The sequence below is a fragment of the Capra hircus genome, chromosome 12 (assembly GCF_001704415.2).
Source record: "Capra hircus breed San Clemente chromosome 12, ASM170441v1, whole genome shotgun sequence".
NCBI classification, from domain to species: Eukaryota; Metazoa; Chordata; class Mammalia; order Artiodactyla; family Bovidae; genus Capra; species Capra hircus.
Genome location: NC_030819.1, coordinates 51,248,192 through 51,271,613, shown reverse-complemented (window position 1 = coordinate 51,271,613; position 23,422 = coordinate 51,248,192). Strand labels below are relative to the sequence as shown.

At 42.2% G+C, this 23,422-nt stretch overlaps 1 protein-coding gene across 1 annotated transcript in view; it reads left to right on the top strand.

The window, feature by feature from the left end:
* Positions 1-23,422, top strand: part of MICU2 (mitochondrial calcium uptake 2) — a 52,026-nt gene that overhangs the window by 9,505 nt on the left and 19,099 nt on the right. Inside the window, exons 2-4 of the mRNA XM_018056554.1 lie at positions 12,971-13,115; positions 22,590-22,621; positions 22,722-22,797. Coding sequence (XP_017912043.1) covers positions 12,971-13,115; positions 22,590-22,621; positions 22,722-22,797 — 253 coding nt within the window. The remainder of the gene's footprint in view (positions 1-12,970; positions 13,116-22,589; positions 22,622-22,721; positions 22,798-23,422) is intronic.

The window sequence follows — 23,422 nt, the reverse complement described above, 5'->3', positions numbered from 1 at the left end:
TATGAAGCATGTGTTCTGGTAGATAATGCGTTCAAATTAATGCTTTTGCTACTGTAAGTTTTGGAGCTTTATTAATTATACCAGTGCACAAACATATCCAAAGCCATCAATTATAGCAGTATATGAACTTAAAAGTTACAGTTTAAAAAGTAATAAATATTTGGTAACATAAACAATAGCAAATATATTCTCTTAATAATCTGCTTTCCATTAAAAACACTGTTAAATGTTTCAGATTATAAATAATTTCAATATAGAAATAATACTTAATGGAACCCCTGGAGGAAAAGTGGCAACCCACTCCAGTATTCTTGCCTGGGAAATCCTGTAGACAGGGGGCTGCAGTCTGTGGGGTCACAAAGAGCCAGACACAACTTGGCAACTGAACAACAACAGCAAATCCTATGTTTAAGCATAGCCTGGTGTATATAGACATTTTTCATTGACATCTGTAGAAGTTTCATGAACATGGGGGTATTGCAGAATAAAATTTGTGATTTCTGTTCATTAAGAAATACGGTCTTACAAGATCTTTAGTTTGTCTGTATGTATACTGTGTGGTCCAACCAGTCCATCCTGAAGGGGATCAGTTCTGGGTGTTCTTTGGAAGGACTGATGCTAAAGCTGAAATTCCAATACTTTGGCCACCTCATGGGAAGAGCTGACTCATTGGAAAAGACCCTGATGCTGGGAGGGATTGGGGGCAGTAGGAGAAGGGGACGACAGAGGGCTGGATGGCATCACCGACTCGATGGACATGAGTTTGGGTGGACTCCGGAAGTTGGTGATGGACAAGGAGGCCTGGTGTGCTGTGATTCATGGGGTCACAAAGAGTCAGACATGACTGAGCGACTGAACTGAACTGAACTCAACTGATACTGTAGGGTTGGTGTGTCCTATACTAGCAGTTGTGTACCTTCAGTGTTTCCTGTCACATTAAACTTTAACACAACATAGTTAAATTTTAACACAACATAGTTCCAGGTGTCTTCCTCCTAGGTCTTCATCAGGGGGCTGCTCTGTGCCCGAAGTGCAGACCATTTTTAAAGTTAGACAGAATGAACCTTAAGTAGGAAAGCACAATGTTCTTTCTACAAACTGTTGTAGATATTCCCAAGCAAAGTATGATGGGCTTAACTTCTCCGCTGTTTGGGAAGGTCAGTCATGTTTCTCTTTTGTTGGTGTACACAATTAGAAGATCATGCATAATAAGAAATTACAAATGAGTTTGTTTCTATGTTTTTGAGTGTGTGCAATGTATAAATATCAAGAGATGAAATCACACTATTAGTGTTTTAAAGATGGAATCTTTTCCAGTTTATATTTGTTGCTAACTGACCGAATTAGGGCCAGTTCAGATCAGAAGCAAGTCCCTGATAGGGTTTCTGCTTCTGTTCAGACCCACGGTCCTGGGGAGTTCTGGGGCCAAAATCAGGTCTGGAGCCTCTCTGTGGCTGTTCCTGCTCTGGGTGCCGGGCTGGGATGGGCGCCCCTGAGCTGGCTGCTGAGGAAGAAGCATGAAGAGCTGACACTTCCCAATGGCTCACCCAGTTGGCAGTCCTGCCTGTGCTGAAGTGAAAAGCTTAGCTCCTTGTAGTGCCTGCTTCACACTTACCAAGTGAGGTGCTATAATGTGGAGCCAGACAGAATGGTTCTAAGGGAACACTGTGCTGTAACCAGGGAGGAGGATATAGGAGTTACCTACCCTCTCCCAAGCACGGACACTGTTTTCACATATAATTTCCAGGGGCCTTGTGCAGCAGGAAGCATGGTTGCAGTGTAGGGTATGAGCCTCCGCTCTAAATGTTTAGGTTACCTGTTTGTTCCTTCTAGGTTCTTAGTATTTGTCCTTCTTTACATCACAGAATGCTTCGAGTGTTACATTTAAAATTACTTTCAAGTGAACTGTTTGATCCTGTCCCTGCCTTCCTCTTTGGTTTTGGATGATTCTCTCTTCAGATCAGATAATTTGCATGTTTGCTCTACTCTTTGAACAGTCCTTCAAAGTGTGCCGACTGTATATTCTCTAGCCCAGCGTACTGTCCGTTGGCCCTGTTATGCTGGTTCATCTGTTGACGTCTCTGTAAACACACAGATGCCTCTATTTCCACATCCCTCTCCTTTGAACGATAAAGACCCGTCACCCGAGAGAGTATCTTCACGTTAATTCTCTTTACCCTTCAGCAAGCAGGTGAGGTGGGTCATTCAGGAACTCAAAGCCTAAAAAGTCTACTTTTGGTTTCATAGTAACATGTTTAATACTGGTAATAATATAACTATATAAAGTCATTAATAAAGGAGTAACTAAATAGCAGCCATAAATATTTAGAAACTGATTTTAGCACTAAAAGTGACAAAGTTATCCAAATCTTCAGATATTCAGAGCAACTCTTTGGAACTTCACTAGCAATTTGGGTTTGGCTCTTAGGGTTTCCTGAGTCTTTTCAGAACTTCAGGCCATATTTTAGCCTATACGTATATGTTCCTTCCTTTTCTCTACTCTGTTCCCACATTTAACTAGAATTATTCTCCTGATTATGAAGAGTACAGGAGTAAGTTGACCTGCAAATAAATGTTAAAAGGGCATGATAACCTTTTTAACTACCCAGGTGCTAGTTCTTTCCTTGCCTACCCTTAAAATATGTATGTGACAATTTACAATAAACGGTAGGTTTTCATTAGTTTTGTTTCTCATGTAAGAGCCTGAAAGTCTCAAGGGTCAAGATAAAGATTATTCTTTAACATGCACCCAAAGAGGAACTTCCCTGGTGTTCCAGTGCCCAAGACTCCACACTCCCAATTCAGGGGGCCTGGGTTCCATCCTTGGCCAGGGTGCTAGATCGCACATGCTGCAGCTAAGAGTTTGCATGAACGAAGATCAGAGATCTTGCTTGCTACAACTAAGACCTGGCGCAGCCAAATAAATAGATAAATGTTTTTTCAAAAATAAATAATGTGTTCTATATTTATACTTCACAAAGTTTTAATGAACATTAAATTAATTTGCAAAACTGTGTAATCACATCTGTGCATTACTTTTCCTTTTCATGTCATGTAATCTATGTATTGCTTCATTTGCTGATTTAACTTATAAACATCAACAGAAATAAGTGACATGTGTCGTAGTACTTTTATTGTTAAAGCAATAAAAAAAAAGCACCTGTTTTGCCAGTGCTTGGTAAAATGTTCACCTCATCCCCTGCTCATTTGTTACAAATACATTTTAATCAAAACTTTTTCTTAGACACATTGTATTATGTCCACTAACTCCAAGTGGAAGCTGAAGAAAATCCATTGCAGTCTAAACCAAACACGACATAAAGCCTAAAGTCCACTGGATCATTCAGATTTATGGACAGAAAGTGTTCGGCAGCTGGTGCAGCCGGGTTTCAGAGCCTCCATTTCCGAGATTCTGTGACTTCTACAGAAGCACAGAAGAAGACACACTTTGAGTCCAGTTGCCACTGCCACCAGCTGTCCAGAGCTCTGCCTCTGTGCTCCTCTGATGAAGGCATCTTTAAAATCTGTAGTCACTAGCAGTATGCGATAATTTGTGGTTGTAATAAAAGGAGACAAAGGGTCTTTATTTCTGTTGTGTGCACACTTAGGTGCAGTTGTACATGATAGAGCACATACCTAGTTACCCAAGGATAGCTTAATAAATTGTTAATACCATGATGCTGGGAAAGATTGAAGGCAAAAGGAGAAGGGGGCAACAGAGGATGAGATAGTTAGCATCACTGATTCAGTGGACATGAATTTGAGCAAACTCCAGGAGACAGTGAAGGATGGGAAAGCCTGGCCTGCTGCAGTCCATGGGGTTGCAAAGAGTCAGACAGAACAGCAACTGAATAACAATAACAACAGGATTTAAACTATATCAGCACAAAACCCTTTTGCCTGTTGGTTCAAGGTCTGAAATCTATTTTTTAATTACTTTTTGAACATCACCCTTGGAGTGTGGAATTGATTCCCGTTCATAAAAGTTCATTCATTTCTGGCACACTTTTTTGAACCATTTAACAGTATTAACCACATAGTAGGCACTGGAAACACAGAAGAGAGAGAGCCTGTCCTTGAGGCAGGCACTCAGGGGGCAGACACTCTCTGTCCACAGAGTTACCAGTCTTCAGTGAACGCTAGCTGAGTTCTGCACGCGCGCTCTGAAAAACACCTAACCCACACAGGTGCTCGGGGAAGGAGTCAGAGGAGACAACCCGAACGCTTAACAAATGAGAGAGGGACAAGAAGCAACTCACATGCTTACCTTTGTGAAGTTCCTTAATCACAATCAGAAGCCAAGTGGTTACTTCATCTGTCTCCTGGAAAGAGCTGCAGTTTAAAGGTTTTTGAAGGTCATCGGAGGGACCCAGGTAACAGCTGAAACTCAGGACGTACCAGCAGACCCAGTCAGTTTCAGGAAAGTGATGTTGGCAATGAGCAAAACTAGGGTTGACGCTTTAAATTAGTGTGGTATTTGTTTTGTTCAAGGCCAATTCATAAAAATAATAATGTCAATGGAATTTTAAGATAGAAGTGTAATTTTTGATTTTAATAAGTTGCAAATCTGCCCCTTTGTTAAAGCTCTCATTATTTTTCCTTTTACCTTGAAGGTTTTCAAAAAACTCTGTTCTTTTTGTTTGAGATAAATTTGTATGCAAGCAACATATTGCTGTTTGAGGGGTAGTGGTGGGTGTTTTTTAATCCATTTTTTTAATACCAAATTTTGTGTAGGGTCAGGGTATGGGCTTGAGGGACGTGGTGGTAGAAAAGCAAACTGCCATCGTGTTGACCCACAAGCTGTAGAAACCCACCCTCACTGTGCTGCTGTGAGCTGAGGAAGTGTGGAGCAAGACAGTCTTGCTGGGGATTAGGGGTGTGGGACTCTGAGTGTGTCAGGGAGAAAGTGGGGGCATGGTGGAGGAGACTACGAATGACTCACTTTCCTCCTGAAATCCAAAACTATAAAATGCTTAGAGCTACAGACCACAGCTATTCTCGTGAAGGGACGGGAGAGAGTCCTTTAATCCATCCTCTTTGCGCCACACTGTGTGCTGTAGGATGCAGTCTCCTCAGTGTTGTCACCCTCGTGGTCGCCTCTCTTTCTGACTCAGCCCTCTGATAACACCCTGTCCAGACTTACTGAGAGTTCTCAGTTTTGAGGAGACCTTTTTGCATGAGTGTGCAAGGTTCTGGCAATTAGATCATAGCTCATATCACAAAAGATTCCTTGTTACGTGCTACTCTACTCCTCGGTTGCCCAAAGAGAGGTCACAGCCCAGATAAATTTACTGATACCAGACCAACATAGTAGTCTTCTATTTAAATTTAATTAAATAATAATGAAAAATATTACTCCGGTGCATCTCTGTCTCTCTCCTTTTTTTTTTTTTTTTTGGTTCCCTGTGCTATATTGTAAACCCTCGTGGATTATCTGTTTTATACATAGCAGTGTGTGTATCTGTTAATCCTGTACTCCTAAGTTATCCCTACCCTCTTTCCCCTTTGGTAACTATAAGTTTGTTTTCTGTGTTTGTGAGTCTGTTTTATAAATAAGTTCCTTCGTGTCACTTTTGGATTCCACCTATAAAGGATAGCATATGGTATTTGTCTTTCTCTGTCTGACTCACTTCACTCAGTATGACAGTCTCCAGGTCCATCCATGTTGCTGCAAATAGCATTTTTCATTTTCATGTCTGAGTAATATTCCATTATGTGTACATACCACATCTTTATCCATTCCTCTGTTAGTGGACTCTGGGTTGCTTCCATTTCTTGACTGTTCTGAATACTGCTGCTGTGAACATTGAAGTACGTGCACATCTCTCTCATTTGAAAAGAAGTCGTAAAGTCATGGCTGATAAGTAACACTGGGAAAGTAACTATCGGAGATTGGGGTTTGTCATTGTGGGGCTTTCACGTTTGCTAAATGCTCCCTTCATACTTCAATCCACCTCTTCAGTTCAGTTCAGTTTAGTCGCTCAGTCGTGTCCGACTCTTTGCAACCCCATGAATCGCAGCATGCCAGGCCTCCCTGTCCATCACCAACTCCCGGAGTTCACCCAGACTCACGTCCATCGAGTCAGTGATGCCATCCAGCCATCTCATCCTCAGTCGTCCCCTTCTCCTCCTGCCCTCAATCCCTCCCAGCATCAGAGTCTTTTCCAATGAGTCAACTCTTCGCATGAGGTGGCCAAAGTACTGGAGTTTCAGCTTTAGCATCATTCCTTCCAAAGACATCCCACGGCTGATCTCCTTCAGAATGGACTGGTTGGATCTCCTTGCAGTCCAAGGAACTCTCGAGCTCCAACACCACAGTTCAAAAGCATCAGTTCTTCAGTGCCCAGCCTTCTTCACGGTCCAACTCTCACATCCATACATGACCACAGGAAAAACCATCGCCTTGACTAGACAGACCTTAGTCGGCAAAGTAATGTCTCTGCTTTTGAATATGCTATCTAGGTTGGTCATAACTTTTCTTCCAAGGAGTAAGCGTGTTTTAATTTCATGGCTGCAGTCACCATCTGCAGTGATTTTGGAGCCCAAAAAAATAAAGTCTGACACTGTTTCCACTGTTTCCCCATCTATTTCCCATGAAGTGATGGGACCAGATGCCATGATCTTCATTTTCTGAATGTTGAGCTATAAGCCAACTTTTTCACTCTCCTCTTTCACTTTCATCAAGAGGCTTTTTAGCTCCTCTTCACTTTCTGCCATAAGGGTGGTGTCATCTGCATATCTGAGGTTATTGAGATTTCTCCCGGCAATCTTGATTCCAGCTTGTGCTTCTTCCAGCATTCCTCATGATGTACTCTGTGTAGAAGTTAAATAAGCAGGGTGACAATATAAAGCCTTGACGTACTCCTTTTCCTATTTGGAACCAGTCTGTTGTTCCATGTCCAGTTCGAACTGTTGCTTCCTGACCTGCATACAGATTTCTCAAGAGGCAGGTGAGGTGGTCTGGTATTCCCATCTCTTTCAGAATTTTCCACAGTTTCTTGTGATCCACACAGTCAAAGGCTTTGGCATAGTCAGTAAAGCAGAAATAGATGTTTTTCTGGAACTCTCTTGCTTTAAGGGGCTGATTGTTCATGTGTCACTTTATACATTGCTTGGTCATAGGAGATGTGTGATACTTACTAAGTTGGTGTTGGAGGTTTGTAGGAAGAGTGTTTCCCTCGTGAGTGGGGCAGTGAGCTGAAGCAACGCTGTCATTTCTCAGGAAGTGTCACATCGTGGCTCTACTGAGTGACACTGAGGAAGCTGTATATTAATCCCTTGAAACCTACTTCACACGTTTTGTTTAGAATATAGACAAAAATGATGTGCCTCCTGAAAGGCAGTTATGAAGGAAGGGAACGTGCTTTTCTGCTCGGTGATCTCATCAGGAGAGAGAAGGTGCTGGGATTTTTATTATTACTGTTTGTTTATTTGGCTGAGTCAGGTCTTAGTTGCAGTCTGTGAATGCTTAGTTGTGGCTGTGGCATCTAGTTCCCTGACCCGGATGATGGAACCCGTGTCCCTTGGATTTGGAGTGCTAGTCTTAGCCACTGGACCAGGTGGGAAGTCCCGGCGCTTCCTTCTTTACTCCTCAGCATCCTGACAGCGGGCCCTCCTCTTCAGACAGATTGCGATCCTAGGAGATACTTCTTTAACTCATTTATTTAGGCATATGTCGTTTCATTTCACCGTGCTCATCTAGGAAAAGCCACACGACCTTTCTTCTCATCTCCGGAAAAAAGTCTAGACTAGGCCATCACTAGAGGAAACAGTGGGCTTCCGAGATGACTCAGCAGTAAAGAATCTGAATGCCAGTGCAGGAGACACAGATTCGATCCCTGAATCAGGAAGGTCCCCTGGAGTAGGAAATGGCAACCCACTCCAGTATTCTTGACTGGGAAATCCCATGGACAGAGGAGCCTGGTGGGCTACAATCCATGAGGTCTCAAATGGTCAGACACAACTAAACACACAGAGAAAACAATATCCAGAGCCCACAGAGAATAGTTGCCAGAACTTGCAGGTTTGCCAGGAATGACCGTCATCTCCCTCACTAATACTCTGTTATTTTGTAGAATTTATCGTGAAGCATAGCTTACATAGTGAGTATTTTTAATTTAGTCCAGTAGTATTTTGTTTCATGTACAATAAAATCTCCCTGATTCAGAACGAAATGGAAAAGTTCTGTCTAATGACTGAAAGTTTCCAGTTGTAAAGTTTTCTCTAAGAAGAAAAGATATTCTTTAATTATACCACAGAAAGTTCAAAGACAGCAAAACAGTTACATTTTATCCAGATTATTGCAAATTCCAAAATAAAGACCCCCAAATGAATGGGTTTTGGGTCTGATGCAGTGTGTATATATTGGACATATTGAAAGCATTGTAAAGAAGGCCTGTTCTTTTCCCACCTTCTTCCTGAGAAATGCCGAAACCAAAGAATGTTCAACAAAGAACAGAGCGCTTTTTCCAATTTGTCACTTCATGGATAAAAAGTAGAGACAGAGTGCTGAAGCACCTGTTGCTTTAAAGGCAATAAACTCGTGAAATGTTTTAACAGAAGTCATCAGCTTTCAAAGATCTCTTTTATCCAGTCCACATCACTCATTGCTCTTAATTCCTTTGTCACATTTTTTACTGCATTACAAGTAATCCTTGAAAGCCATGGAGCGTTTTAGGTTTAACCAGAACCATGTGGACGGCACTCTCGGGCTGAGGCTGGCCCCACCCCTGCTTCTCCCCCTCTCCCTTCCCGCACACTTGCCTTCTGATGCAGGCTGGAGAAGCGCATCGCAGCTCTGTCACTCTCCAGCCTGGCCCAGTGGACCTGGAGGGCTGCTCTTTGATCTCCAGCAGCACATTCCGCTCACTCTTGTCTTCCCAAGAGACCGCTGCCTGCCAGGCTCTCTGTTATTTATGCGTCAACAGTCTGCATTGGCCAACAGGGTTGACTCCTGGTGTTTAGGAAATTTCATTCAGATGAATGTCAGGATTGGTACCATTTAGTCTGACCTACTGGAGTAGTTGTCTGAAACTGCAGTAAATTAGTTGAGGGTGAAGATGGGCAGAAAAATTCTCTTCAGCGTCTTGGGTTGAGTAGCTTGACCATGTTTCTTCCTTTCTCTTCCTCGCAGAGTACATCCACAAGCTTGATGTGTGTCTTCAAGAATTACTGCAGGAATGTGTCTTGCCTAATCCTTCACAGCATCACTTTGTGTGTGACCTTCTCTGAGAACAGCTTTTAAGAGGTTCATCCCAGCAATAAGGGCATCCTGGTTCTAGCCTTATTTAGGTTTCCTGAAAGATCCAGAAGTGACCAGTCTCCTGTGTGGTCCTCATGCAGGCCGTGGCAGATAGCATCCTAAATTCTAAACCCGCGGGTTTGCGTGAGGTTTCCACTCTGGTTTTGATGTAGGCGCCCGATTTGTTCGTTTTCTCCTTGAAGCACAGCGTTTTCATGTTGAGCCCTGGGTGTCTGTCACACGTGTGGATGTTCTTTTCCCTAATTCCTTTCCTCTGCTTTTCTCCTGCCTTCTGTGTGATTATCCCCCCATCGTTAGTTTATATATTTTCTGCAGTGTTGATTCTAGTCTTTACTGCTTTTAAAAATTTTTAGTTTCGTTCCACCATTTTTCTCCTGTGCTGCTTTTCTTTGTTAAGAGCTGGGCGGCTCCCTTCAGGTGTCTGTCATCTTCATCTTCGCTCTCCAGTGTTTTAAAGTCCATCATGTTTTGTTTTCTCTGATTTTCCCCTGCTTTCTGTCCGAATTTGATTTTTATTGTAGTTTCCTACTGTGGGTCAGTTAGCGGCCCGAGGGATTGGAGGAGAAGCAGGGCCATGTCCAGCTCTCCTCTGGGCACCCTGCCTTCCTGTCCTGCTGGGGCTTACCCCACCCCCTGGGGTGGCCTTTGGATTTCCCTCTGTCCCCCATTGGGGTACCTGCCCTTTAGAGAAATACCCTCAGACAGGGTTGCTGGCATTTTGGTCAGTGTGGTTGTGGACACAGTGTTTTCCTTTCCCAACCATGCCCGCCTCTGCTGCCGCAGGATGGGAGGAAGTCCAGTGACAGGCCTGTAGTGACTGCAGCAAGTGACGGGGTTTCATGGTTAAGTTTGCTGCAGGAGACAGGATGGCATGAAAGCCAGCAGAAACATAACCATCCATCCTGTTAATGAGACCACTAGAGGAGGAGGATAAACGAGTAATTAGCCCCTTCAGTTGGCTGGCGTTTGGAAAGAAGGATTTGTTTATGTAAAAAGGATTACCAGTCAGTCCTAAAGGAAATCAACCCTGCATATTCACTGGAAGGACTGATGCTAAAGCCAAAGTTCCAATACTCTGGCCAGCTGATGCAAAGAGCCAACTCATGAAAAGACCCTGATGCTGGGAAAGATTGAAGGCATGAGGAGAAGGGGACAAGAGGATGAGATGGTTGGATGGCATCACCAATTCAATGGACATGAACTTGAGCAAACTGCAGGAGATGATGAGGGACAGGGAGGCCTGGCATTCTGCAGTCCATGGGGTCATAAAGAGTCAGACACGACTTGGCAACTGAACAACAGCAAGAAAGAGGACTAAGTTGTTGGTAAAAGGTGTTTTTTTTAATTCATTATAAACAACTTCGGTGTTAGATAGTATAAAAGAGCTGGCATTTATTTAAAGATTTGGAAATACATATATATATTTCTGACACATTATTTTTAAAAATTCTCTTAGTAGACTGTATATTAACATTAATATAATAAAGGTAAATATTCTTTTAGCTAGTAATGTGTGTGTCCACATGTAACTTCAGCTCTTCAGTATGCCGTGTTGTGTCTCATGTCTCAGACTTCACCAGTGCTGTGGTGTCTACTGACAAGACTCTTGCCCACCCTCCCTTCTGTGTCCCATCTGTAGACACTCTGTGAATCGCTCTAGTAGGAATTAGTGTTTCTCTTGTTTCCTACCAGTTTCCTACAAATACTCACTATCCACTTGATAATATATCAAATGATAACGTGTCTGCCTCACGTATAAAGTGTTCAGAAAGTATGATGAAATCCAATTTTCTGATGACTAGAGTAAGAGTATGGACTTGTGTGATTAAGACATGCCTCTTGAGGTATTTTGATAGTAGTAATTTCAGGGGGAAGGAAAGGAAAGATGAACAGGCAAGTTCGCATGGAGCCAGGGCGCTGTCATGCAGTGTTACTGAGTGTCCTGTCTTCTGGCAGGCGCCGCCATGCTATGCTTAGTCGCTCAGTTGTGTCCAACTCTGCGACTCCACAGACCTTAGCCCACAGGACTTCTCTATCCATGGAGATTCTCTAGGCAAGAATATTGGAGTGGGTTGCTGTGCCCTCCTCCAGGGGATCTTCCCAACCCAGGAATCGAACCCAGGTCTCCCACATTGCAGGCAAATTCTTTACCATCTGAGCCACCAGGGAAGCCCAGGAGTGCTGGAATAGGTAGGCTGTCCTTCTCCAGGGGAACTTCCTGACCAGGAATCGAACCAGGGTCTCCTGCATTGCAGGCGGATTCTTTACCAGCTGAGCTACCAGAGAAGCCCTAAAGAAGCATAAAACTAGCTGCTCAAGGAAACCAGTTGTTACGTTGTAGGGAGAGAATTAATACTGGTCAGAGGACTGAGCTCAGCCACGAGGAGCTGTTGATGGCTTTGAATCTGGGGAGGTTTAAGCGAATCGCTGTTTTTTCTGTTCCAGTTGCAGTCAGCACTCAGTGAGCATGACTTGTGTGTGAGCGTGAAGAGGAAGTGATATGTCTGGGAAGACACTGTGGTCCAGGTTAGCGCTCTGCCTTTTGGAAGCATCCATATGGCTGTGTGCTATCTCAGTTCACAGACAACGCATCTGAGACAGGGTTACTGTTTTGACCTTGGCATATGCACTGTGCTCGCTGGTTGTCATCCTCTTCCAGTCTGCCTGGGGGGCCCTGTGTGGGTAGGAGGGTAGTGTGGTGCTGAAGAGATGCAAACACTGTTGAGCTGGACACCTGGTTTTACTTACCTCTACCATTTTGTCCACAATTTTCATGTCTACTGTGTCTACTGTTCAGTAAATGTGAGGGTCAAATTATATTTGACTGTAATTCATGGAGAATATTTAACAGTTCAGCGTGAAGCACACAGCAAGTGCTCAGTGGCAGGTTAGCAGCAGCTGTGTCCATATTGTCTCTGTGGCCTAAGATACTGACTCTTCCGGTGACAGTATTTTACCCGTTTCTGTTCTTGCAGCACTTTCCACGCATTGTGTGAATACACTCCTGAAGCAGGGCCCCTTATCAGACAGGCTGTGCTTTGTCTTCGCCTGATCTGCTGCCTTTCTGTCTCTGAGCCTCCTCCACCATGCGGTCCTGGAGCACACCACTCCTGCTCCCACCTCGGTTCCTTTTTCACCTCCTGCCTGCAGAGTGCTCCCTCCACAGAGAGCCTGACTCCCAAGCTGCCTCACTTCACCTCCTGAATGTCGCCTTTCCCTGTCCATCCTGTGTGACGTATTCTCTTTACCACTTCCTTATCCGGCTCTGTTTCTTCATGGTGCATCTTACTGCCTCACAGAATTTCTTGCATTTGCCCTTTGTTGCTCTCCTGTTTGGGGCTATGGGTTCCCTCGGGTTCACTGCATCTCTGCTTTGTCTCCAGTGCTCCAGTAAATCTCTCTTCAGTAAATGACTTCAAAGTTTGAAGGTTGTGAGACCTAAACACTAAAATTACTCTTTAAAGATTATTCCAGCTCTTTAAAGATTGTTCATGCCCAACTCTTGGCAACTTCCTAGACTATAGCCTGCCAGGCTCCTCTTTCCATGGAATTCTCCAGGAGAGATTACTGGAGTGGGTAACTGTTCCCTTCTCCAGGGGATCTTCCCAACCCAGGAATCGAACCCAGGTCATTTATTCCAGAAGTAGCTAAGCTGGGGAATAATGCTGGGGAAAAAAAAACTAAAATTGCAATTTCTTTTTCTTTTAGAGAAGCGTGAACCCCAGAGAGATTACAGGGAAGCCGTCTCCTCGTAAACAGCGCTTCATGCAGTTCTCGTCCTTGGAGTATGGTGGGGAGTACTACATGACACCCCGGGACTTCCTCTTCTCTGTCATGTTCGACCACATCCAGCGTAAGTGGTTTGGTTTTTGAAGTTAAGGAATCAAATATTAGGGCTGAGAAACCTCTGGTTTTCAGAATTGGTAACAACTTTTTCTTCATTTTAATTGTCATCATTTTTTGTACCATGCATGTGCTTAATTATTTAGACTTTTCCTCCCTTGTAGTACTAAATTTGTTTATTTATTTATCTAAGAAATAGTTGCTTGTTCATGGATTTTTCTAAAGAGAGAAAAAATAAGATTTTAAATGTCAGTAAATAAATTATTAATAGGATAACTAATTCTTCCAGGATGTTAGGTTTTAAATCAATAAAACATTTTCTTTTGGGGGCAAAAAAAAAAAAAAAACTAGGCTAAAGCAATTAGGAGGGTCATATAATGGAGTCATGATGCAAAAAAATCCTGAAAAAATAGAATTAAGCAAAAGTCCAAAAGCTATAATTAAATAATTTTATTTCATAAACTCAACTCTCAACTATCCCAAATTGTCAGAAATCCTTATTTTCATTTATCTAAACATTGCAGAGTGTAGACATGACACCCCTTCTGTCCCCCGTATTGCCGAAGTGTTCTGTCAAAAGTTCTTGGCTTCCTGACACCTTGCAGAATGGACACCATCCACAGTGTTGCCCTGTGGGTAGCTGCACATGGAACAAGCGGAGTGGGCCAGGGCAGGGTGAGCTTCGAGACGTGTAGGTCGAATTGGGAGACTGAGAGGATCTGGGAAGGCATTGTTGGTATTGATGGATGACCTGAACAAGTGCGTGGTCACGGCCTGTTCTTGGGACAGTGAGTTCACCTATAGCTAGACCAGAGCATGGTGCTGGGGAAAAGTGAGAGGTCAAATGAGAAACAGGGCCAAATGTAGAGATTCTGGTGACCCTTTCACCAGCCACAGACATGTGTTTCTGGTGGGGATGGGGGTTCGTCTTGAACCTGTGAGGGAGAGTGAAGTGAAGGCTTACCAGAGGGAAAATAGTGTGGTAACAGTGTATTTAAATTATTTTGGTAAGCTTCTATTCATCTAAATTAATTTAAAAAAAAGAAAACAGCCGGTTATGTTACCTGCAGAACAGTTTATTTGGGAGGAGCAGAGAATTGCAGTTTGGGACATGCATCAGTGATAAATCACAAGCAACCTAAAGTGAAGGAGAGAAACTGTCTCACGGAAGAGAGGACAGCTCTGGGGGCCTGTTATCAGTAAAGAGTCCAGGGAACTCCCTGGTGGTCCAGTGGTTAAGAATGCGCCTTCCAGCACACGGGACACAGATTCAGTCTCTGGTCCAGGAACTAGGATTCCATATGTGTCGGGCCAGCTAAGCCCGCCTGTCTCAACAAAGATGCAGCACAGCCAAAAATATAAGTAAACAGTCCGCTGGAGGAACGTGGGGGTTTGAAGTGCCATGGCTTTTCATTGCCTGGCCAGGAGAAAGTGTTTCTTCTTCCTGCTGGGATCTGCGTGGACATGGGTGTGTTGTGTGTGTGTGAGCACCCCACCCCGGACTCCCGACTCAAACTTCTTTGGAGAAAACTTGACAGTATGTATCAGAAACCTTTGCAACATTTATTAATACTTACATGGATGTAATAAGTTCACTCCTAGAAAATTAGTGTAAGTAAGTAATTGGAGAGATAACGAAATTTTCTTTTAAAAAGTAGTTTAGCCTCTTCAACAGGTAAAGACCATGGATATCATCATTTCCTGTTCTCACAGCAAAAAAGAAAGATAGAAAATCAGCAGCTGTTCTTAAGTCCACAAGAGAACTGAGACCACAGGGCATACACACCTGAACACTAAAGAAGACAGACGCAGAGATGCAGAGCCCACCCAGGGTGGATGCTGCCTGGAAGCCACTGCCAGAGCCAGCATCTGACAGGAATGTTTAAAGAGTTGCTAGAATCTGAGCATGGGCTACCATGAAAGATAGAAATTTGTGAAAATCCAGCCATGAGGGGCCCCAGCAATCCTTACAGTGAAGATCTAAAAAAATCCTCTCCTGGATTTTTCATGATTTCCTTTTTTGTGCAAAAGCTATTAAGTTTGATTAGGTCCCATTTTTATTTTCATTACTCTAGGATTCAAATCCAAAAAGATACTGCTGTGATTTATGTCAGAAAGTGCTCTGTCACCTGTATTTTCCTCTAGGAGTTTCATAGTGTCAGTTTTACATTTAGGTCTTTAATCCATTTTAAGTTTATTTTTGTATTCATCCTGCTTGGTATTCTGTGAGCTTCTTGAATCTCTGTTGTATGTGCAAACACACCATGAACCATGAACAGAACAAAAAGGCAACATACAGAATGGGAGAAAATATTTGCAAACAATGCAACCAACAAGGGATTAATCTCCAAAATACATAAACAGCTCAATATCAGAAAAACAACCCAATCAAAAAATGGGCAGATCTAAATAGACATTTCTCTAAAGAAGACATACAGATGGCCAAAAGGCACATAAAAAGATGCCCAATATCACTAATTATTTAAAAAATGCAAATCAAAACTACAATAAGGTGTCACCTCACACCAGCCAGAAAGGCCATCATCAAAAAATCCACAAACAATAAATGCTGGAGAGGGTGTGGAGAGAAGGGAATACTCTACACTATTGGTAGGAATGTAAATTGGTATAGCCACTATGGACAACAGTATGGGGGCACCTTTAAAAACTAAAACTAGAGCCACCATGTGACGCTGCAATCCCACTCCTGAGCGTATGTCCAGAGAAAAACATGATCCGAAAGGATACATGCACCCTAGTATTCATTGCAGCACTGCTTACTATAGCCAGGACATGGAAGCAACCTGAATGTCCATCAACAGAGGAACGCATAAAGAAGCTGGGGTACATATAGACGATGGACTGTTACACAGCCGTAAAAAGAATGAAGTCATGCCATCTGCAGCAACATGGATGGACCTAGAGACTGTCATACTGAGTGAAGTAGTCAGACAGGAATATCATATGACATCCCTTATATATGAACTCTAAAAAGAAATGATACAAATGAACTTACAAAACAGAGACTCACAGAGAATGAACTTACGGTTGTGGGGGAGGGATAAGTTAGGGAGTTTGGGATGGACATGTACACACTGCTATATTTAAAATGGGTAACCAGTAAGGACGTACTGTGTAGCATGCGGAACTCTGCTCAACGTTATGTGGCAGTCTGGACGGGAGGGGAATTTGGAGGAGAATGGATACATGTGTATGTGTGGCTGAGTCCCTTCACTGTTCACCTGAAACTATCACAACATTGTTACTCAGCTCTGAGTGCATGCATACTCAGTCATGTCCGACTCTTTGGCACCCTGTGGACTGTAGCCCACCAGACTCCTTTGTCCATGGGATTTTCCAGGCAATAATACTGGAGTGGGTTGCCATTTCCCACTCCAGAGGATCTTCCCAACCCAGGGACCGAACCCATATCTCCTATATGTCTTGCATTAGCAAGCGGATTATTAACCATTGAGCCACCTGGGAAGCCTTAATCCACTTAATCAGCTATACCCCAGTATAAAATAAAAAGTTTAAAAACAAAAGAATTTTCCCAAGTTTTACTTTACCTGGTTTTAGTCATAGTCCAGGTTGTTTTAATGAAGTTTAAAGTTTACATGTTTTTTTTTCTTTCTTGTTTTTCTGCAGCCTTTGATTCAACCAACTTAGGTTTTTATAATGTTTCCACTTTATTTTTCATTGGAATGCAATTAAGCTCTATCAGAAGGCATTTAACTAGATCAAGAATTGAGTAATTTTGAAGGCTGAATAAAACATCCTTTAAGCATATGATGTACTTCATCTTCATTTTTCATCGTGGATAAGAAGGAGAATAATCTCTATTGCATTCCTGTGGATCATGGTGAACAGAAAAACAAGGAAACACAGAGCCAACCCAGTGACCCATGATCCTCATGTATAAACAGAAAGAAATACACCAATCTGAAATTTATTAGCCCCTAAACTTATTTTTACCTGGTGTTTATCTTTCTGGACACTGTACACTTTGTGCCTTCACTTATACTTCAACATAGATTTTATTGCACATAAATACATAAGGGTATAAATAATCCAAATTAAGATTAACCCATTGGCATTAACAGTTTACTCTGAAAAGGGCTGTAATTACGGCGACCATAGAATTTATTGTGTTGCATGTGCCAGAGTTGCTGGGTGAGTGTGTGTCTTGGTGGATTTATCTTAAGACTTTTGAAATTCTACAAATGAATCTTAAATTTTAAAATTGTTGCAGGTAAAAGAGATCCTTTTTATCTTTGCCACTGTTGAAGCTATTTGATTTGGGGCTGAGTTTCCACATCTCTGAGGTTGTTTCCCACTCTGTAATTTTGGGTACCGTTTCATTCTCTCTAATCAGAGATGATGACAGAATTCCCCAAGCTTACTTGATAGTAAATTCAGAGAGAGCCTTTTGCTGAAATTTCAAGTCCTTCCCGTCTCCCCTCATGATTTTGATTTAGAAGGTCTAAGATAGGGCCGTGGAATCAGTAATACCCTCTCTTCCATATCTGGCTACCTGTCCTATATTCCCATATTTTTAACAAACACTCCCAGGTGATCATTTTGATCAGCAAGTTTGAGGAATAGTTAAAGGACACCTGTGAAAGTGCCGTGAAAGATGTCATGTCCTTATAGTAGAGGCAAAGGGCGCTGAGCACTGAGCCCACTCTCCTCGAGGTCTGCCTGCTGACGCACACGGCAGCACATGTGAACCTTGAGCAGGTCATGCTGGATGGGAGAGGCCAGTCTCAAAGACCACACATGGCTTGATTCCCTGTGTATGAAGTGTCCGGAACAGGCAAGTCTACAGAGACAGGAAGTAGGTTAGTGGTTGCCCAGAAGTAGGGGCAGGAGAGTGACTGCTAATGAGTTTTCATTCTTTTGGGGGCCTGATGAAAACATTCTGAAATTAGATGGTGGTGATGGTTGTACCACTCTGAATATACTATATTCTAATATAATATACTCTGAATATACTAAACACCACTGAGCTATATAGTTTCAATAGATGGATTCTGTGGTATGTAAAATGTCGCAGTAAAGCATAAAAATATATATATATAAAACTAATCCTTGTTGCCAGTTTAAATTATTAATTTAAAAATTATTATACTGTACAAAAAACGGAGAGACTAAAATAATAAAAACGTGACTCTCTATATGCTTTCCTCATGTTGGTTCTAAACCAAAACATTTTCACCTAGTGCAATTCTATCAGAAAAGTGAGCTGATTTGTAAGAGCCAATGCAGAAGTCTTAAATACGTAAAGCTTCTGATAAATTCACTTTCCAAATAGTGGCTCTTTGGTCTTCCAAGGCCTCACTGGGAAGTCTCCTTCCCTACCCTGAAGTGGAGCAGAGTCAGCACGTGGGCGAGACTGGGCCGTGAGCGCTGTCTGCCCTGGTGGCATCGAGCACCATGCCATCCACCCACGGAAACACGCTCTCCCCTGCAGGCCTTCTTGTGGACACACGTGCATACCTGTCCCCCACATGGGCCCGAGAAGCATGTCTGTAGCTGTCAAGCTGCAGGTGGGCAAAACTTTCATCTGTCCCCTGGCACACGACCACCCCCAACCCCAGCCTGACTGGAAAGGAGGCATTTTCCAGTGTGAGAAGAGCAGGTTTTAAAGCCCATCGGCCATGGTGTTTTTTTTTTTTTTTTTTTTTTCTTTAAAGACAGATTTCTCCTCCTTGGGAGAATATTCAAGAAGGTCAGTTTCCCTCCACCCTTACAGTCTTTAGACACTCTTAAGCTTTTCATCAGCTTTCTTATTGTTCTCTGAATGATGTAAAAAGGAATCATTAAAAAGAAGAGATGAGTGTGAAATGAAATAAATGAAATGAAATCTTTAAAACATGACTCTTTTTATAATCTAAGCCCAAAGCACATTACTATTCTTCTGATGGCCTTTGTAAAAGCATTCTAAGTATGAGATTCTGTGAAATTGCATGCAATGCAATGATTTCCATCATTGCTGGGACTGAATTCAAGCAAGTGTTGGAGTAATCAGCTCTTAACGCCAGTCCTGATATTGATGCCAGAGCTCTTCCATATACTTATGCAAAAAGTATGAAACAATGTAAGTGTCTCTATTGTCTGATTTTTATGTGTCGAGAGTCTGCTGATCTCTAGCAAAATGAAGTTGAATTAGGTACCATTAGCAATGTTTTTATAGTTATGGCTATCAAATAACTTTGTTTTGGCAAAGATTTATTTGACCTGTAACTGTGCTTAATATGTAGTAATGCAGTTTTACTTATTTTAAGTATGAAAATGGCTGTTTGCCTGTAACATGGTGTGCTTGTTCCTGGTTTTCAACTTCAGAAGTCCTCTGTAAACAGTGAAAACCACGTGCTGGAATCTCCAGAGTAGGTGGAGGCTTTTAGAACATTCTGCTTCTTGAGCCAAAATTCCATTGTAGTGCTTGAAGATTTATCCCTCCCTGCCCAGAAAAGCCACCGTGGACTTTCCATCCTTTCACACTCGTACCACAAAGCACGACAGCCTCACCTCTGAATCTGTCTTTTTGGCTGTTGTTTTATATGAGAACATGAATATGTATGAAATAGCTATGAAAACAGTAAGAATGAATTTCATATGTGTGTGAAAATATTAACAAATAATATGACTGATTAGGGGTTAATATCAAAAATATATAAATAGCTCATTCAGCTCAATCTCAAGGGAAAAAGGAAAAAGGGACAGGAGACCTAAATAGACATTTTTCCAGAAAAGACATGCAGATGGCCAACAGGCATATGGAAAGATGCTCAACATTGCTCATCATCACAGAAATGCAAATCAAAACCACAATTAGGTATCACCTCCCACCAATCAGAGTGGCCACCCTCAAAAAGAACACAAATAACGAATGCTGTCAAGGAAAGGGAACCCTCATACGCTGTTGGTGGGAATGTAAATTGATGCAGACACTGTGGAAAACAGTAGAGACTCCTCAAAAAAAAATAAAAATAGAACTGCCATATGATCCAGCAACCCCACTCCTCCTGGGCATGTATCCAAAGAAGAAAGAAACTAATTTGAAAAGATCTGTGCACATGTAGCAGCACTATTTACAATAGCCAGGACATGGAAGCAACCCGAGTGTCCGTTAGTAGATGAAAGGACGAAGATATGGCATATACATACAGTGAAGTACTACTCAGCTATAAAAAACGATGAACTTTTGCCTTTCGCAATAGTATTGATGGACCTGGAGGGTATTGTGCTTAGTGAAATAAATCAGAGAAAGACAAATACTGTTATGTCATCACTTATATGAAGATCTAAAAAATAAAGCAATGTAACAAAAAAGGAGCAGACTCACAGGCACAGAGGACACACTAGTGGTTACCAGTGGGGCAAGGGCAGCGGGGAGGGGCAAGATGAGGGTAGAGGGTTAAGAGGTCCAAAGTACTCTGTATAAAATAAGCTACAAGAACATACACTGTGCAGCACAGGGAATATAGCCCATATCTTATGAAAATTATTAATCACTGTGGTATATATCTGAGACTAATATTGTGCATGAACTCTACCTCCATTTTTAAAAAGTGGGGGAAGAGGACTGCCAGAAAAGGAATCCTTGTATCGCACTGAATTTCCTGTGTCCCTATGTGGTTGCTGCTGTCAGATGGAGAGTGGTCATGCCCCTCATGTACATCAGACTTTGCATCTCTTACTCTGATGCCCGGTCTCTCTCCTGGAGGAGCCCATAAATAAAGGGTGTAAAACCCAGCAGCCTGGGTGAGAGGCGCTAAAGAAACCCCAGCAGAGCATCCTGGGTGTAAAACACTGCAGTCCCCTCTCTGACTCAGAGAAGTGTTCATGACTTAAGAGAAAGGAAGTGAGACTACATGTTCTACTAGGAGCTTTGCCTTTTCTTTTTAACCTGAAAATGAATTTTTTGTAACAGAATGTACCCCAAACTTTTTGTCAGCCAAGATAATTTCTTTGCCATTTTCTAATTAGTGATACCGTTTTGAAAAAATTTTTGCAAGAGACGTTCATTAAGTACATGGTTTCTCCATTTGATAATCAAATACCTATACAAGTACCAAGCAGAACTTGTAGTGAACATGAAATAACGGGGAGCATTTGTGTGTTTGATGATCTCATGTTATAATAGACCTAGCATTAAAATCTGGTTGTCATTGGGTAACACTTACTAGTTTATCAGCAGCAAACAATCATTCCAAAATAGTGGCTCCTAAGCTTACCAACCGGAGGAGGCAATGACACCCCACCCCACTACTCTTGGCTGGAAAATCCCATGGACGGAGGAGCCTGGAAGGCTGCAGTCCATGGGATTGCTGAGGGTCGGACATGACTGAGCGACTTCACTTTCACTTTTCACTTCTATCCATTGGAGAAGGAAATGGCAACCCACTCCAGTGCTCTTGCCTGGAGAATCCTACGGACGGGGGAGCCTGGTGGGCTGCTGTCTATGGGGTCACAATCGGACATGACTGAAGCGACTTAGCAGCAGCAGCAGCAAGCTTACCAACATGGTCATAGGTGTTTCTGAAATTTATATAGTCATATTCACAACTAGTGTTTTTTGGTTATTAATGCAAAAATAAAATCTTGATAATTTATTAACAATAGATAATAGAATTTGTCCCCAGTAGATTTATAATCCAAATGTAAGCATCCCAAACTGCAAAAGGGCACGTCTAAAGGTATTATTGTTTTTAACCTGTCTTGTGAATTCTCATACACTTGTAATTGTCCTGAAGGACCTTTATAGATAAGATAATTTTGAGAACAAGAAAGGAAGTTAGTGACGCACATAGCTTACAGAAGAAATAAAATAAACAACGTACTTTTCAGTGTTCTGGATGTGTAAAATGGCTTGAGGCTGTCTTCAGAAAAAGTCTTCAACCAAACAAGCAATGTGATTGCTTTAGAATTTACAGTAAATGAGAGAAAATGAGGTCAGTCTAAAGAAGATGGTTAAAAGCCTGAGTTTTAATCTGTTACCTAGTAGGAAACTGTTAACAGTAACATCACATTAGAATGAACAGCTGTGTTGGGCAGCCTTTAGATCTGACTGGGGAGCTGTGAACTTGAGGACTTTTCAAGGTTTAAAAGGTAGCATTCTGAAACATGTGTGTATATGTTTATAATCAATTAAAGCAAAAGGAGACAGATTTTAATAATCATGTAAGGAAAGAATTTGTGTTTGGCACAGATTTATTTCTCTTGGACAGCTATGATGGGTCAGAGGCAGTTAGAAGACCCCATGTGTCTGGAGCGTAGTGACAGTGAGGATGAGTCTCGAGTTCTCTGTCTCGAGTTCTCTGGCTTGTAACTTCTGTTTAAAGATCTTAGCTAAAATTGCCAGACATATTTTTTATAAATTTGTTTTGTCTTTCGAGCAGTTTTCTCTCTTAATGGAAGCTAAGTTTTACCAAGGTATTATAATATATGGGCACTCAATAATATTTCCTCTTTGCTATAGGTAAAAGTTCTGTCAAGAGGCTGACAGATAAGGTAAGCAATGGAGGGGAGATCTCTCTTTTTTTTTAAGAAGGAAAATAAATTTTTATAAATTACTTAATTTATGAAAGATTTATTATATGTGTATTTAAAGGATATCGAGGACACACTAGCAGGAATCAAAAAAGCTGGTTGTGGATCAACTTTCTTTAGAGACCTCGGCGATAAAGGTAACTTTGGTTTGTTGTTAAAATTCCAGTTGCATTTTACTTAACATTATTAAGGAGTTATGAGGTTTGCACCTATAAATTGGAGAATATATATTAGAGAATCTACAGAGAGGATGTTATAGCACTGTGTTATTTAATAGATTTTTTAAAATCATAATAAAGTACTCATTACATTGGAAGTAATTTTCACAAACTCTTTGAGCAATTACAGAAAAAGTATTTAAACGTCAGTTTTATTAAGCTTGGGGAAAGGATGAGGCAGAGCATCTCAAGTATGAAGAGAAGGCCTTGGAGAGAATATGGAGGCCTTGTCAGAGAACCCACCCAAGCTAGAGCCAGGAAGGGTCGTCACTGAGAGCAGGCTGGGCTGTGGTCCTAGGGGGAGGGCGAGGGCAGGTCTAGCGCTGGGTTGGATCCTGGAGGCAGAACACGGAGAAGGGTGTCTGGTGTGAGGTGAAAGCCCTGGGGGATGGAGGCCAAGGGGGCCTTGCTCTGTGTTGAATAAAGGGACTGGAGGCCTCTCTGGGTGTGTGGGGTTCTGTGGAGTGGGTGGGGGTGGGGGGTGGTGGGCCTGCCACTGTCCTTGGCGGAGGACCAGTTCTCAGGTGCATCAGGGCTCAGCCGA